Raw genomic sequence first — 15,220 nt, 5'->3', positions numbered from 1 at the left:
TAGAGTGCTTTAATATTAGAGACAGGGGAATTTCCCAGCTATTGATTCATATTTGTAAATGAATTTACTTTTCTGTGCCTTTGTTTTCATCTTCCATGGACAACTGGGGCAATTAATTTTACTTGCAAAATTGCTGGGGAGAGACATCTTTCAGAGCTGCATGCACCAGTGCCAAGGTAAAAAAAGGTAATGCATTCTGAAAGTGTGTGCTCACTCTCCAGACTGGGGTACAGCAACGATACCATGCCATTTTTCTGAGCAACCACTAACTATCTCAAACCTAAAATATTTGCAAACAAGCCACACTATAACAATGCAGTGAGATACCTGATCAGAAGGTTTGAGCAACACAAACTGATGGTGACCGGCTCACAGTCAAGCTGAAAAAGAAGCTAAATTCATTTAATGAATTATTTAGTACAAAGTATTCCCTCAGGTCTACTCACTATTCAAGCATTAAGACACCACATTGTTGGGCCCACTGTAAATGATGGGCAAAAGCAAGAGAACACGCACTGAAACCACCTTTAGGACTTAGACAGTATCTCAGTCTCCATGGCTGTTCAACTTTTGGCCCCTCTGTCGAGACTGCCAGCAAGGGTGCCAATTATTGTGGTGTGTTTTTGTAAGGCTGTCAAACTGACTGAAGAGTACACATCATAAGCTCTTACACTACTGAACCAAAAGGACCTATGCTCTATCTCAGTTTATGACTTTGGTGCCTTAGGTAGTCAGATTCATTTTAAGCAGCTGAATGCCAGTTTGTCGTAAACTCCTGTTAACCACAGGCATCCAAGGATTAGCATCACCTAACAGGAGAAAGAGTAAAAAGCAGCCAAGTACTGTCCGCACATGACTGTTCCCCTTCCCTCGGGGTATCAGACCCTACTCAGGTATACATGACTGTCACCTGCAACTGGCTGCTGCCTCCTGAGCATAAGACAGTGCTACAGAAAAAGGGGATTCTTCATATTTAAGTGGAAAAGGTGGTATTTTTCAAACCAAAAGTCTTGAATGTTGTGCCTTTTGTTGCACATGTGCAGTTGTCTTAAAAATTATGACATTTGTATGTCAGAAGCACATGGAGCACTTGCACCTGTCCTTTATCACAATTTTATATGAATTTCTATGAGACCCAGCAGCATTATGGTATAAAGGGGATCATAAAGTCCTTGATGGTTAGAGATCTTTAGCATGTTTATACCCATGTACTAATTGCTCAGCTGAAACCACCAGCTTATTTTGCCTAGACCTATGGATACACCTCATATGATTAGAGTTTTTAGTAATGATGAAGCTGGAGCAAGAGAGTAAAACTGGCAACCAGAGGTGACAGGTTCCATACCTGATAGGCAATCCATTTCAGTCATCGAGTCACTACTCATTAGTGGAGAGGGTACTGGCCTAACAAGGCTGAGACCAGAAGTTTAAGACCAGCCTCTGTGCCCATGGCACTAAAGGACACACATCTAGTAAGTTTCCAAACTGAAAGTATCCTAGGGCTAAAAAAGTGGGGCATTTTTTCCACAGAGAAATCACTTTTAAAATCAGGTTTCCTTCTTGTTCTTGAGTCACAAAAAGAAATGTAGTGCTACATTTGCTAGTTGGCATAATATATACTTGGGGTAGGACAAGGTTCCTACCCCACCATTCCCTCTGTACTCTTCTGCTCCAAGGGGAAGCCCTAAGTCAGCAAGCGGGGGAACACGAAGTCAGGAGAGCCCATGCAGAAAAGTGCAGCAAATTCTTGTCACCCATTACTCTTTGCATAGGCATGTAATCTAGCTTCAATCCGCCCCCCCCCCACCCCGTTTTAACACTGAAACAATATTGTTGTGCAAAGTATCTCAAAGCTTTTCTGTATATTCAACAAAATACAAAACTGACAGTATTTCAAAAACCTATTTAGCTAGCAGAATTTTTCATGTATATTTTGGCTTGTTATACAGTTCTGTACTTGATATTTCTAAACAAAAACAAAGCTGACATGCATTTAAAAAAAAAAAAAATTAGCAGCTTTTGGAACCATGCCACACAGAAATCAGAAATCTGAGAGGTTTCCTCCGATCTGAGACTCCATGCAAGAGGTGAGGGTGTGAAGTAGGGGCGGGCAAAATATGACCAGTGGGCCAAATCCAGGCCACCAGGCAATTTCATCTGGCCCACGGGCAGGCACCTACCAATTAACTTTATCCAGCCTGGCCCATGGCTGCCCCTGCTATGCTCCGCATGGGGCTGAGCTCTGCCCACTCCCACTGGGGCAATGCACTAAGCTCCCACCCTTCCCTGCAGGACAGCAACAGCCCCACCACCAGGCATAGCTTCCAGGCAGGGCTGCTGCAGCTGCCCAGGGAACTGCTGAGATCTCCCAGCCTCCAGAGACTCCTCCTGTCCCTGCTGCAGGGCAGGAGGTAGTGAAGCAGTGGTGAGAAAGCAGGGCCTGCACCATGCCTGCGTCAGTGGGAGTGTGGGACCCAGGACAGGGAGGTTCCCCATGGCTCACATGCAGCTCCCAAAACTCGGCTAGGAGCTGCACGAGATGGGGATGGCAGCCTTGCCCTGATCCCTGCCACCATGTGCAGCTCCCAGGACTCTGCTGGAAGTGGAAGAGTATAGGACTGTGCGAAACAACATCATTCTGCTTCAACTTCTGTTTCAGTGAAACAGTATTTTGTTTCGAGTTTCATTTCGTCAAAACTCTTTTGCCGTTTTGCCCATAGCCAGCACCGGGAAGATTGGTGCTACCACTGGCCCCAGCTGGCAGCACCAGCCTCCTGTCATCCAGCAGACAGATCAGGGGTCTGCAACCCCTGGGGCAGTCTGGCACAGCCCCTGCCGCCCTCCCAGGGGTGCAGGGGAGACCCCAATCTGCCTGCCAGATGACAGGAGGAGGCTGATGCTGCAAGCTGGGGCCAGCGGCAGCACCAATCTTCCCGGCATGGGCTGCATCCAGCCAGCAACACCAGCCTCCTGTCATCTGGCAGGCAAATCAAGGACTTGCCCACACCCCTGGGAGGGCTGCAGGGGCTGTGCTGAACTGCTCCTGAGGGTGCGGGCCCCTATCTGCCTCCCAGATCACAGAAGGCTGGTGCTGCCACCTGGGGCCAGCGGCAGGCAGGCCTGGGGCAAGTCAGCTCATGCAGGGACACGTCCCCACACAAGCTGAATTTTTCCTGGGCAGGAAAAATTTTCCCCACACTAGAGCCAATCCAAGGAGGCAGAGAGAGCCAGGGCTGCGGCTCGGAGCAGAGCCCTGGCTCTCCCCTGCCTCCCACCACCAGGCTGGTTTGAAATTCGAATTGTTTCAACTCGCCTCATTTCATTTCGAGGCTGCTTCAAAGCCCTTCATTTCATTTCAATTTCACTGTTTCAAGCTCGAAATGAGTCAAAACATCGGTGAAACAAAACACCTGGCAAAGTTTCACACAGCCCTAGAAGAGAGCCCTGTGCAATGGAGTCTGGCCCCACTCCCTGCCATTCAAGCCAGGTTCTAGGAGCTGCACATGGCAGCAGGGAACAGGGCCAGGCCGCTGGCTCCACCACGCCGGGGCTCCTCTCAGTGACGTGCTACTCTGATGGAGTCCCAGGATCTGCACATGAGCCATGAGGCACCCCATGTGATGGAGCTGGTGGCCTGGCCCCACTCCCTGCCACCACATGCAACTCTCAGGACTCAGCCAGAGCCACAATACCATGGGGGGCAGGGGGTCCATCTGCCGCAGGCAATGAGCACCCCCGATGGCCTGCTGCCAAAATAATTGCTCACCCCTGGTATAAAGACACACTTCTAAGCAAGAGCCCTAAGGATAAAAGTGAGCTTCACTGCTGTTTTACTATACCCTCTCTGCAAACAGCTCTAGGAACATGGGAAATGAAAAGACCAAAAGAGGGATAAGAAACAGGAATTAAATAATAATAATTAAAGTGGAGTGACATACTTAGATGCTTAAAGTTTTACTTCTAAGTATGTCAAGCTAGGTTGCCCTGGTAAACTAAAACATTATGAAATGCAGGATATACACCAAAACATCACAGAAAAACAAATATAAAAACAGATTTAAGGCCTGAGGTACACAAGCAAACATTATGAATGTTAATCAAAGTCTTGCTTTTTGTAAGAAAACATGATTCCAGAGTAACTACTCTAAGCACCTGGCATCATGTTTCCTTACAAAAAGCAAGATTCTCTAAGACTACAAAGTGCCCATAGACCTAGCATTAGAAATACTTACAACAACTCCACTCTTGGTGATCGTCTCTCGGTAAGTAAAGTTGCAAACAGCCCAAGCTAGATAATATGTGGACATAAGAGGAGTCTGTGAAAAGTGATCCGTAACCCATCCATCTTCTTCAAAAACAGAAGTTTCAACTGGCATATTGGACAAAGACAAATAGGTTGCTTGATGCCGGATGCTGATTTTGAAAGTGGCTTTGTAGATGGGTTCATCAAAGCAAGGAAAAGCTTTTCTGGCATGAGTAGGAGAAAACTGCGTAACGGCAAGAAATCTGCAATTAAAAAAAAAAAAAAGACATTAGTGATTATGCATATTGTTCGAGTCAGGCATGACACATTATTACTAGAATACTGTTGTTTACCAAAATAAACTCAACTATAACAATGATAAAATGCAATTCATATGCTATATACTTGTGTTAATAATTCTGTTTTGGTATAATAATAGTTTTTGGTATAAATCCTGTATATACTGATATTCAATCCATGCAAAGTACGGCACCACAAAATTACTACAAACTTTATAGACACAAAATTAAAATTACAAAAAACATGCTCCCCTGTATCATACTTCATGTCCTGACATAGTTTTCTTCATCAGTATGTAAAAAACAGTCAACTAATAGAGGTCCCACAATGTAACACAAGAAGCACAATCTTCATTTAAATCTAAGATCTAACAAATTTCAGGATGCTCAGTGTGACCTCAAATACTAAATGCGTATATTTCCTTATTCTTTGGACATTATATCTTACGTTTACTTAGCATAAGCCAGAAGATCACTGTTCCCTGTGATAAATTTGTGTACTAATTGCACGTAGATCTGAGTCCCACTAAAACCTAGTAGCATTATAGCTACAAAATACCAGTGGGCACATCTACACATCCATTAATGCACTTTTCCTAATGCACATTAAATTTAGTACCTCCAATGTGAGGTACTAAGTAAATGCACATTAGGCATATTGTAATGCTCAGTAACGAATGCACAATTTTAAAATGATGCTTAATGCACAGTAGCCTATTTTACTGTGCACTAGCTTAATCACATGGTTTTATTACATGTTGCTTTAATGTGCAGTAAAATAGGCTATTGTGCATTAAAATGAATGTGTAGACAAGCCTGATCAGAAGAGTCTAGGGAGGGCCTTTGCAGAATTTCAAACAAGAACACAATTAAGTCTCTATGTAAAAATATGCTTTTCAGTCTTTTTTTCTACAAATTTCATGACACACAAACCTAAAAATTAAAGAGATAACAGGTGATCTTCTGGAAATCTCAAAGAAAAAACAAAATTATTGTATAGGGGGAAAAATTCTATTTTTTTCATAATACCACACTTACAAATATTTTCTTTACAGCTATACAAACTTGGATCCTTGTTCTGCAAAGGAACTCTTATGAACACATGCTTGCACTTAAACCACTGGGAAAATCCACATATGCTGGGAACTTTGCAAGAATTAGTTTACTTTTTCAAAGTGTACTTTACATGTGTGCATTATGAGAGCAATGAATTATGCTCTGGTGGTATTCAAAATGGGATATGAACAGGAATTAGTTGTGTGAAGTTGGGTGTATCTACATGAGATGTTTAACATGCAGTTGCCTAATTAGCTCTGCAGCAAACGTCTCAGCATCTACACATGCAGTGCTATTAGGATGGAGGAAACTAATTAGCTCCGCTGTAGATTCCTTGTAAACACAAGTACTATCCTATGGTGGAGCTCTTTACTCCACAGCAACTTACATGTAGATGCTGACAGAGGTGGCTAGGGCACTAGGGTGCTTCAGTGCAGGGACTGCCTGCCAGCTAGCCCCACACTGTAGCACCCTCATGCCCCAGCCAGCCCCCCCGCAGCACACTGAGCTGGTTCAGGGCAGCCATGAGCTGGCAGGCTGACTCCTTTCCCCACACCCCACCAGCCTCCTACCAGCTAGGGCTGCTCTGACCTGGCCCAATGTGCTGCAGTGCCAGGAGCACGTTCAAATGCATTGTTAAAGAGCGATAAACTCCAGTGCAATATGCACCAGAGTTTATTGCTATGCACTAATAGCACGTGTCGATGGGCCCAAGGAGTTTGAAGGGTAATGGTTCGTAAACTAACAACTTCCTAGATTTTAAATGACTGTGTTGAAGAGAAATGCCTTGTGCAACCTTACTGACCTGTAAGGTAATATTTTAGTGGACTGAGAGAAAGAAGGATCCAGTAACATTGGTGAAAAGGGCTAATTCCACATAAAACAGAGTGCGATATTCTGAAATCCTGATGTTGCAAAAGTAGATATGTAACTTGTTCAAAATTAAAGTGTGTTTATGGTTTTTCATGTTTTTATAAAAGTGATACAAAACTAAATTACTGGCAAGTTACGATACTTTAAGCCTAATATGTTACTTTTTGAGTAAATACATACAGAGTGCTTCAGAATACATTTCACAAGGAGATTACCTGTAGATTTCACATGGACTAATCTTTTAAAAGCCTAGTGCCTTTTACACTCGTTAGACTTTGTTTCAGTTCTTTGTCTGAAATCCAAATCTTAACTGGATGACAATTATTTAATATGTGGGAAAGAGTTCACTATATCATAGCTTTTTTGTCTCATTTTTAACGAGGGATAAGTAAATCCAAATCTGTGTGCAAGCTTGCCAAATACTGCTCAGTTCTAGCTCTACCAATCCAAAAAAACCCTCTTTTCACATCAATAGATTTATGCTACTATAGCAAAGCAGAATTTGTCCAACAAAGCATTTTGCTTTACTTTATTTCATCCAGATCCTTAAAATGGGCTTAATTCTGAATTGCATTCACACCCAAACACAAATGAATTGAAAAAGGAGCATTGAGTGAGTACAGAAAGTAAGACTCAGAACAATATTAGTAAAGCTATGACTGATGAACTTTCTTTTGCAATTAACAATTTTAATGAGCTCAAACACACAGGTATTTTAAATGCCTGTTCAGGGAATTCTGCACACAACACATCCTGACAGTGTGTAAATGAGGAAACACTGTTTTTCAGTCCCTGAAGATCTTATTGATACTGTCTTAATATTCTTTAGATGTTGGGCTAAGAAACAATCTCTTAGGCAGCCTAATAAGAACTACTGATAAATTCTTCATATTTTAAACACAAATTGTACATTACTGGATATTTGATAACATTCAATGCTATACTACAAATAGTAGTATAAACTCCATCAATACCAAGAAACAATGATATTTATCCCTTAGCTGGTAAGTATCACCACCGAGTCTAGTCTTGTGTTACATTTCAGGGAAGGAAAGAAAAAGAAAGTCCTGAAGATTAAGCTATAAGCATGTATAACAGAATTTATACATTTTCTCCTAAGGAACAAAGAAATGGGATAAACACGCAAAACTTCTGTAGCATGCTGAGATTAGAGAGCAGTGAAGGTATGTAGGGAGATAGATGACAAAACTTTTCTTGGACAGTAACATTTTTATCTTATAATTCCTAGAAATATCAGTACCCAAAGCTGTACTTCCTGGAATGAAAGCCTCACAGCTTGCCTACCTACCAAACCTACAACAGTAATTTGCATGCACTTTTAATTCCACCTCATCTATTAAGGAGAGACGTGTTTCCTCAACAACTTGTCTATTTTGACATCTTAGTTGTAATAAAAGAAATCAATCAGTTTGTTTTGTTGGAAAGATTCAAGGAATTTGTTTCTTTTCACTTGTACAAGAGTTAGATCTTTGCCTACATTGTATCCAGCTATTATAAAATTCTTAAATAGTTCATTTTGCTATTAGTTGGCTACTGCCAGTAAATTACAGCGCACAATGCAAAGTAATTTGGCTCTCATTTTCGCTTTTTTTTTTTTATCTTTTTCACTAAAGTTACAATAACTTAAGTGGTAAAACAAAGACTCTCATATCTCTATCAACATTTCAAACTGATTTATGGCTTTCACTAATGGGATCAAATATTAAGTATACAAGAAAAGTGAGTGGAAGCCTTATAGTGCTTCTGAAGCTGCAGAGTTAACCAGAACTATTCGCATCTCAAGCACAAGTGAAAAGTGCCATTTAAAGTCCTTTTACAGGGATTGCTATTCCAACAATGTTGCTATATTTTGATCAACTATAAAGATGTCAAAAAGCTAAAGTTCCACTGGAACAAGGTCCCACAAAACTTGAAAGGAGCCATGCCATCTGTCATAACAGAAAATGGTCTACATTTAAGAGTTATGAAACATTCATATTTATATTTTCTTTAAAAAGCAGGTTATTAATCAAAATGCAAATTACTACTTTGCAGGAACACATTTTGAACAAAGAAGCCTCACTGTTTAGAGTATGTATATTTTTTATATTACAATGACTCATTAAGCTTGTGACACTTCAAAAGGGAAGAACAGAACTTCTATTAAACATCTGAAACTATAACTAATGTTAGATATATACCATAACTTAAGCATAAATCCTAAACTAGCACAAAGGGAGGGGGGGGGGGGGGGAGATCCATAACCTTTGGCTACAAAGGCTACACCAGTATACAAAAGCTGAGGATCCAGCCCAAAACAACAAGGTTAATGAAGTTTATTTACACTAGAATGATCCATACTTGAAGACTGGTGCCATAAGCACTGAATAGCATACATTAGATAATTACCTCCCCCATGCGTCTTAAACTATGTTGGAGCTTTTAACAAATATTAAAACTGTAAATATTCTAGTGAATTTGGTGCAAAAAGTATCAGAAGCATACTACTTTTACTCCTTTGGAATGTCTCCACAGTATGTATTTAACAGTTTGCTTAAATTATTTTAACAAACTAAAAAGCATAAGAGCATGATAATCGTGTGAATATTTTCTCTGCCATGAATTTATATAGGAAGCCAAGTTACTCTAATTGCTATTATCAACATTTAAGTTTGTTACAGAAACTAAATTCCACAGATCAGTCAGGAAAAATGTGGACACATTAGAGCTCTGTTTACACCAGGCACTCGGTCCTTAATCAGATGAAAAGTAAGCTATACAGCTGCATCTTTTCTACAACCGAGTTCCACACAAATTCTGGGTTTTTTTGGCTGTGACGACAAATCGCAAATTTTAATCCTAACCCTGCTTGCGATTCCAGCATCAGTCTGCTTAAATTCTTAGTAACCATAGCAACAAAAATATGTTTTAATATAAGAATTGTTGATATAATTGAGTTGGGGGTGTTCTTTTTTCTGTCTTCCTTACTTTTTTTTCCCTCAATATCCATAGTGCAAACTCTTTGCTCAGCAGGAAATACCAAAAAAAAAAAAAAAAATTAAAAAATAATGAGATTCAGAGAAAAATAATGTGCAACTATATGGATGTTTCAATTCCAGACAGCTTAAATATAAACTCACTCTCAGGGCACTAGCAACAGTCAGCCCCACTTTAACTACTTAGATTGACAGCTACTGGCTTTTTCTGCTCTGTAGCGCTTGCACAACAGGTTCCTAGTCTATGGCTAGGACTCAGTAATACTGAGAGAGAGTCTACTGCAACATAAAAACAGCAGTGATTCTGACTTAAAATAATCATAATTCATTAGGTTTTAAGAGACCTCAAAAAGGTAATTTAATGCAACCCCATTTCTATTAGTATAAATCTGCAATAAGGCAATTGAAGTGAATGTAGGAAAGTGGCAGCAGAATCCTATACTAAAAGTTATTTCAAGCTTTGAACAAAGACATGGTTAGTGTTTTCAGACTGTAAAGGTTTAATCATTTTTAAGAGCTGGAAGGGACCTTACAGATCAAGTTGTCTTAAAATGTCTTTATAATGTACACCAGGGGTGACAAACTTTTGGCTCGGGTGACACAAGTTGCACGGGTAGACTAAAGAGAGGAAAGGCAGCACAGTGGCAGATAGGGCGGAAAGTGTATCAGATCAGGCAGGAAACAGGGCAGGAAGCAGAAAACAGAGCAGCAGCGAGGTCAGGGAGTACATGGCAGGGAGCAGAAGGCTGAGCAGCAGATAAGGTAAGGGAAAGGGATCAGTGGGGCACTCTGGGAGGAAGCACGGCTAATTTGTGGCATACCTGCCAAAAAGGTTGCCCCCCACTGATGTACTCAATGGCATTTTAAATGGAGCCTTTGCTACCTGTTAAAGACAATGTACTCAAGTTTGATACACTAAAGAAATACCTAGGGTATTAAACAGACCTATTTTTCTAGGCACTGCCTTTCTAGCAGAGCTTTTCTCAAAAAGGGGGTAAGTATAACCCTCGGGGATATGTGGAGACCTTCTTGAGAACAGGCAGGTGGAAGGAGTATGAAAGTAAGAGGGAAGAGGAAGTATAAACAGGAAAAGAAAGCTAGAAAGGAGGTGGGGAAGGAAAACTAACTCTACAATCTCTCCTAGGTTGTCAGACACATTAGAGCATAACTGCAATGTTATAAGATTCCTTATCCATAACACCGAGTCACAGGAATACACTGCAGAGTAACAACCTTAAAATAGGGTACATGACCCAGAAAGTTGGAAAACCACTGTTTTTCTGTATGTCACTTTGTGCCAGAACTGAAAGTTTACTCTTTAATTTTGCCTGTTCCCTAGCTGCCTAGTGACTCTTCCTTTTATGCTGAATGCGGTGCATGGTGGGTTTTTCATTATACGGTTAAAATGCATTTCAGTGGTCTGTGTTATATCTTCTAGAGTGTGTGTATATATATATTATATATATAATCTATCAGCAGGCATACTGAACGTTCCATTTACCTTACAACATGGATTAACTAACATGAAAATATACCCAGTAAGTAGTTCGCTCTTGTCAAGCCCTGTTGAGTAAGTTGCCTGCATCTTATTAGGATAAAACTGCTTTGGAGCCCTGTCTGAATGATAAAACATGCAGGCTCTCCTGAAATATACGATGATTCAGCCAGCCTACTCAGAGATAACTTCCCTTGGAAGCCTCCATTTAGAGAAAAAAAAAACCCATAATCTCAGAAATAAGTTTGCCTTATCCTAGCTTTTGTCCTGTCTATTTCTGCCTCTTGCCCACCTATTCCTTTCATAAATGTGAGGATTAGGGCACTGATAATCTTAGAATCATAGAAAATGAGGGTTGGAAGGGACCTCAGGAGGTCTAGTCCAGCATTTTACAACCCCTGGGTTATGACTCAAAAGAAAAATACATGAAAGGGTTGCAAACAAACTTTAAAAGTAGATTCTCTTTTAAAGAAGAAAACCATGGGAAACTATGGGTTTTCCCTTGCAGGCTGGCAGAGTTCCAGCCTGCCAGCATACCCACTCCCTGCCCCATACACTGGGGGGGGGGGGGGGGGGGGGGGGGGGGGCTGGGGAGTGAGGGACACTGGGTTGAGACTGGCCATCAATGGTTACAAATGGGTCCTGGCACCAAAAAGGTTGAGAACCACTGATTCTAGTCCAATCCCCTGCTCAAAAGCAGGGCTGTCCCCAACTACATCATCCCAGCCAAAGCTTTGTCTACCCAGGTCTTAAAAACTGGTAAAGACTGAGGGATTATGAGGGATACTAAAGTATTTGCAGCCCCTGTGCACCTCAGTGGGGGAAGAAAAGGTGCTGTAACCCTGGCTACGTGCAGCTTATCCCTGGGAGTTACCCAACACTTAGAGAGGAGGGACCAGCCCTGAAAGGAAGGGGGACAGTCAACATACGCAAATTGCCCACTCTTAGTGAGTCCCAAAGGACTTCATGGGAATCTCTGTAGTCCAGCGCAGCATTAGCAAACAGCAGCAGCCCCGTTTCCCAGCAGAAGCTCTTAAGTGTTAACTGCTGGCTCTCGCTTCTCAGCCCTGCCCAGCAGCAGCTTAAGGGTGAGGGACCCCAAATAGGATGGGGAGGAAAGGAGGTAGAGGAATGAAAGAAGCCTGGGCTGTATATGCCAGTGAGGCTGGAGAAGACCTTCTCCCCCCTACCCCTCACAATCCAAGCAGGGGAAAGGGAGAAGTGTCAGCAGTAAGATCTACAGCAGGCAAGTCATGGGCTCCATCCAGCAGGTCCTAGTGCCCAGTCCCAGCTTGAGGTGTGGACTGGGGCAGCGCTGCCAGGTCTTAAATATGACATTATCACACTGGAAGCTCAAAATGACCGTATTTGCTCAAAAACTAGCCTACACTGAAAAACAATAAGCAAATAAGTAAGCAAGTCTTATTTATTTTATGTTGCTCACTGTAACTTGCTAGCCAGCGAGTGAGAACTGGACCACTGAAGTGGAAAGCATTTCTTTATTTCAAGGCAAGCAGTTGTAAAAAAGTGCTGACAGCAAACCCAAAAATCACTTAAGACTCCCCGAGAGCAACTTGGGCTTTTTGCACAGGCTGCATCAATGAGCTGCCTCAAAAGTGACCATGCATTTTGAACACTTTTACTATTGTTGATCCTACAAGGGTTGAAATGATTGTACAAATAGGATCATCGTGCACCTGGCAACGCTGGGCTTGGGGAACTGGTCAGAACTGTGCTGGGACTTTTTGATGGGTGGGGAAGGGGGTGCTCCAGGACCTCAGCCTCTTAAATACTCTCAGGAGGGCCGGTCAGTCCTCTGGGGCAGCAGGTCCCAATCTGTCCTAGGCATCCCACCAGCGGTACACATTAACAAACCTATTAATCACTACTGACTTAAAATTGAAGACCTAGTCGGTTACCTACATACATGAAAAATTTACTGGCAGTACTTAAGGTTGTATGGTTTTAAACTGGAGACTGGACAGACACCTGGCTGGGCTCATTTGGTCTCAGCGGTATTCCTGCCCACAGCAAGGGAGGGAGGACGATCTTTCAAGGTCCCATCCAGCTCTGAATGTCTATGCACAATCTGTCAGAGTTTGGGAACCCGCTGCTCTAAGGCTACTTAACTGCGGGGGGAGGGAAGGAGGGGGCTACCCCTGTGCTTTCCTGCGGGGAAACTTGGGCTGAAGTTTGGCGGGACGCGGCACTCGGGCAGGGCAGGGGGCTCCCGGCTGGGCTAAGCGGAGGAGGGGCAGGTACCTCCTCTCGCCGTGCAGCACGTAGGAGCTGCGGAAGAAGCCGAGCAGCTCGTTCTCGATGAGGGCGCTGTAGACGATCTTGAGGTTGTAGGTGCGGCGCGCCTCCAGGCTGCGGTTGAGGACCACCACGAAGACCTGCGTGGGCGGGTGCAGGAAGAAGCCGGCCACGCGCAGGCCGCCCGCCAGCCGGTCCTCGGCCACGCGGACGGCCTGCACGTGCAGGCGCTGGGCGTGCAGCACGATGTAGCGGCTGGCGTTGAGGCACTCCAGGTGCACGTTCACCTCCCCGCAGAAGGTGAAGTTGTCCAGGAAGGCGCTCAGCATGAGGTTGTAGTGCAGCGGCCGCACGTGCCGGGGCAGGCGCGCCTGGGTCCAGGGCGGCTGCAGGCGCCGCCGCTGCCACTCCTCCTCCTCCTCCTCCTCCTGCTCCTCGCCCTGCTCCTGCTGCCGCTGCCGCTCCTCCGGCGCCTCCTGCTCTTGCCGCCGGCCGGGGGGCTCCCCCGCGGCGTGGTGGCGCCGGGCCGGGCCGGGCAGGCTGGCGTTGCCGCGCGCGGGACCGCACTCCTCGAAGCGCACGCCGAGCAGCACGGCGATCACGGTGAGCAGCAGCAGCGCCACGATGGACACGGCGAAGCCCAGCACCAGGCGCTTGTGCACGGCGATGTGCCGCTCCGTGGTGCGCGGCCGGGCGGCGTCCGCCCACTGCCCCCCTGCCGCCGCCGCCGCCCGCCCGGAGCCGGAGCCGGAGCCGGGGCCGGGGCCGGGGCCGTTCCGCAGGGCGGCGCCGTCCTCCTCCTCCATCGTCATGGGCGCGAAGGCGAAGCGCTTCTCCCGCTTCTCGGCCAGGGCCATCACGGCAGCGCCTCCCCCGGCTCCTCCCGCGGGGCCGCCGCCGCCGCCCCCCCGTGGGGCCGGCCCGGCATGGGCGGTCGCGGGACCCGCCGCCCGGCCTCAGCGCGCGCCCGGCCCCATGGCGCTGCCCCGCCGGCGTCCCCGAGCCGCTCGGGCTGGCGGCGGCTACTTCAGCACATGCTGCCGGCTCGCTCCGCAAACTCTCCTCCCACTCAGTGCCCGGAGCCTCCCGCCGCCGCCGTCCTCCTCCTCCGCCGCCGCTGCCGCCGCCTCCCGCTGCTGCCTGGGTCCGTGCCCAGCGCCGCAGCCATGCGGCCCCCGCAGCCCGGCGGGGCAGGCGGCTCTGCCCGCAGCGCTCTCCCGCTTAGGCAGGCGGCTATATATGCAGGTCGGGGCTGGGGGCGGGAGGAGGGGGAGCGTGCAGCAGGTCCCCCCTCCCCGCTGCCCGGGGCTCAGCGCTGCTTGGGCCGGTCCGCGGCTGCGAGGAGCCTCCGGGCGGCCGCTGAGGTGCGGCCCGGATCTCCTCCCATCCCCACCCCCTTCAGCGCACAGCACCCGCTGTTGATCCCCCGGGCAAGGGGGCTGGCTACAGGTTGAAAAGGCCCTGGCAGATCCTGCAAGACGCAGGGGGGTCTTCCTTCCCCCACCCCCAGTTAGGGAGCCTTATAGGACTTGCTTGCCCAGTGGCATTATTAAGGCGTGGGATTCCCCAGGGATCAAAAGATCATGGACCCTGCTGTGGTTCTGAAAGGAGACGTTTTGGGGACCTAAAGCTGGGACCTTACCTGCATGAAAGAGACCCTGCCCCTCCAAAAAAGCCATGCATGTGCCTGTGCGCGCGCACGGGGAGAGAAGCTAAGCAGCTCTAAGCAGTACAGGCACAGAGCCCTGACTTCAAAACTCAGGTCCACACCTGGGTGTTTGTACTACAACATGGCCTTTTGCTTTTTGCTTTTTTTTTTGTCACCCTGCATAGTTCAGGTTTTCAACCACGCACCCATGGGAGTCCACATACTGTCTCAGGGGTCTGCAAAAGATGACTGCAGTCAATCAAAAGTATGCAAATACCCACACTTAACAATTGAAAGGGGTCCACACCTCCATTCAAAATTTCCAAAGGGGTCCGCTCCTCCATTTGAAATTTT

General features: G+C 45.7%; 1 protein-coding gene across 4 annotated transcripts in view; it reads right to left on the bottom strand.

The window, feature by feature from the left end:
• TRHDE (thyrotropin releasing hormone degrading enzyme) overlaps positions 1 to 14,557 on the bottom strand; it is a 334,099-nt gene extending 319,542 nt beyond the window's left edge. For 2 of the 4 annotated variants that reach the window (XM_059726094.1, XM_059726093.1), the window contains exons 1-2: positions 13,225 to 14,557; positions 4,233 to 4,506 (exon numbers count right to left, since the gene is read on the bottom strand). In XM_059726094.1, the coding sequence (XP_059582077.1) occupies positions 4,233 to 4,506; positions 13,225 to 14,075 (1,125 nt within the window). In that variant the 5' untranslated portion in view covers positions 14,076 to 14,557. The remainder of the gene's footprint in view (positions 1 to 4,232; positions 4,507 to 13,224) is intronic. The other 2 variants (XM_059726092.1, XM_019493703.2) reach the window with 2 other exon arrangements.
• Between the last annotated feature and the right edge of the window lie 663 nt (positions 14,558 to 15,220).

This window comes from Alligator mississippiensis, chromosome 4, assembly GCF_030867095.1.
Source record: "Alligator mississippiensis isolate rAllMis1 chromosome 4, rAllMis1, whole genome shotgun sequence".
In the NCBI taxonomy this organism is placed as follows: domain Eukaryota; kingdom Metazoa; phylum Chordata; order Crocodylia; family Alligatoridae; genus Alligator; species Alligator mississippiensis.
The sequence above is the reverse complement of the archived record's forward strand: the minus strand, read 5'-3'. Positions and strand labels throughout refer to the sequence as shown.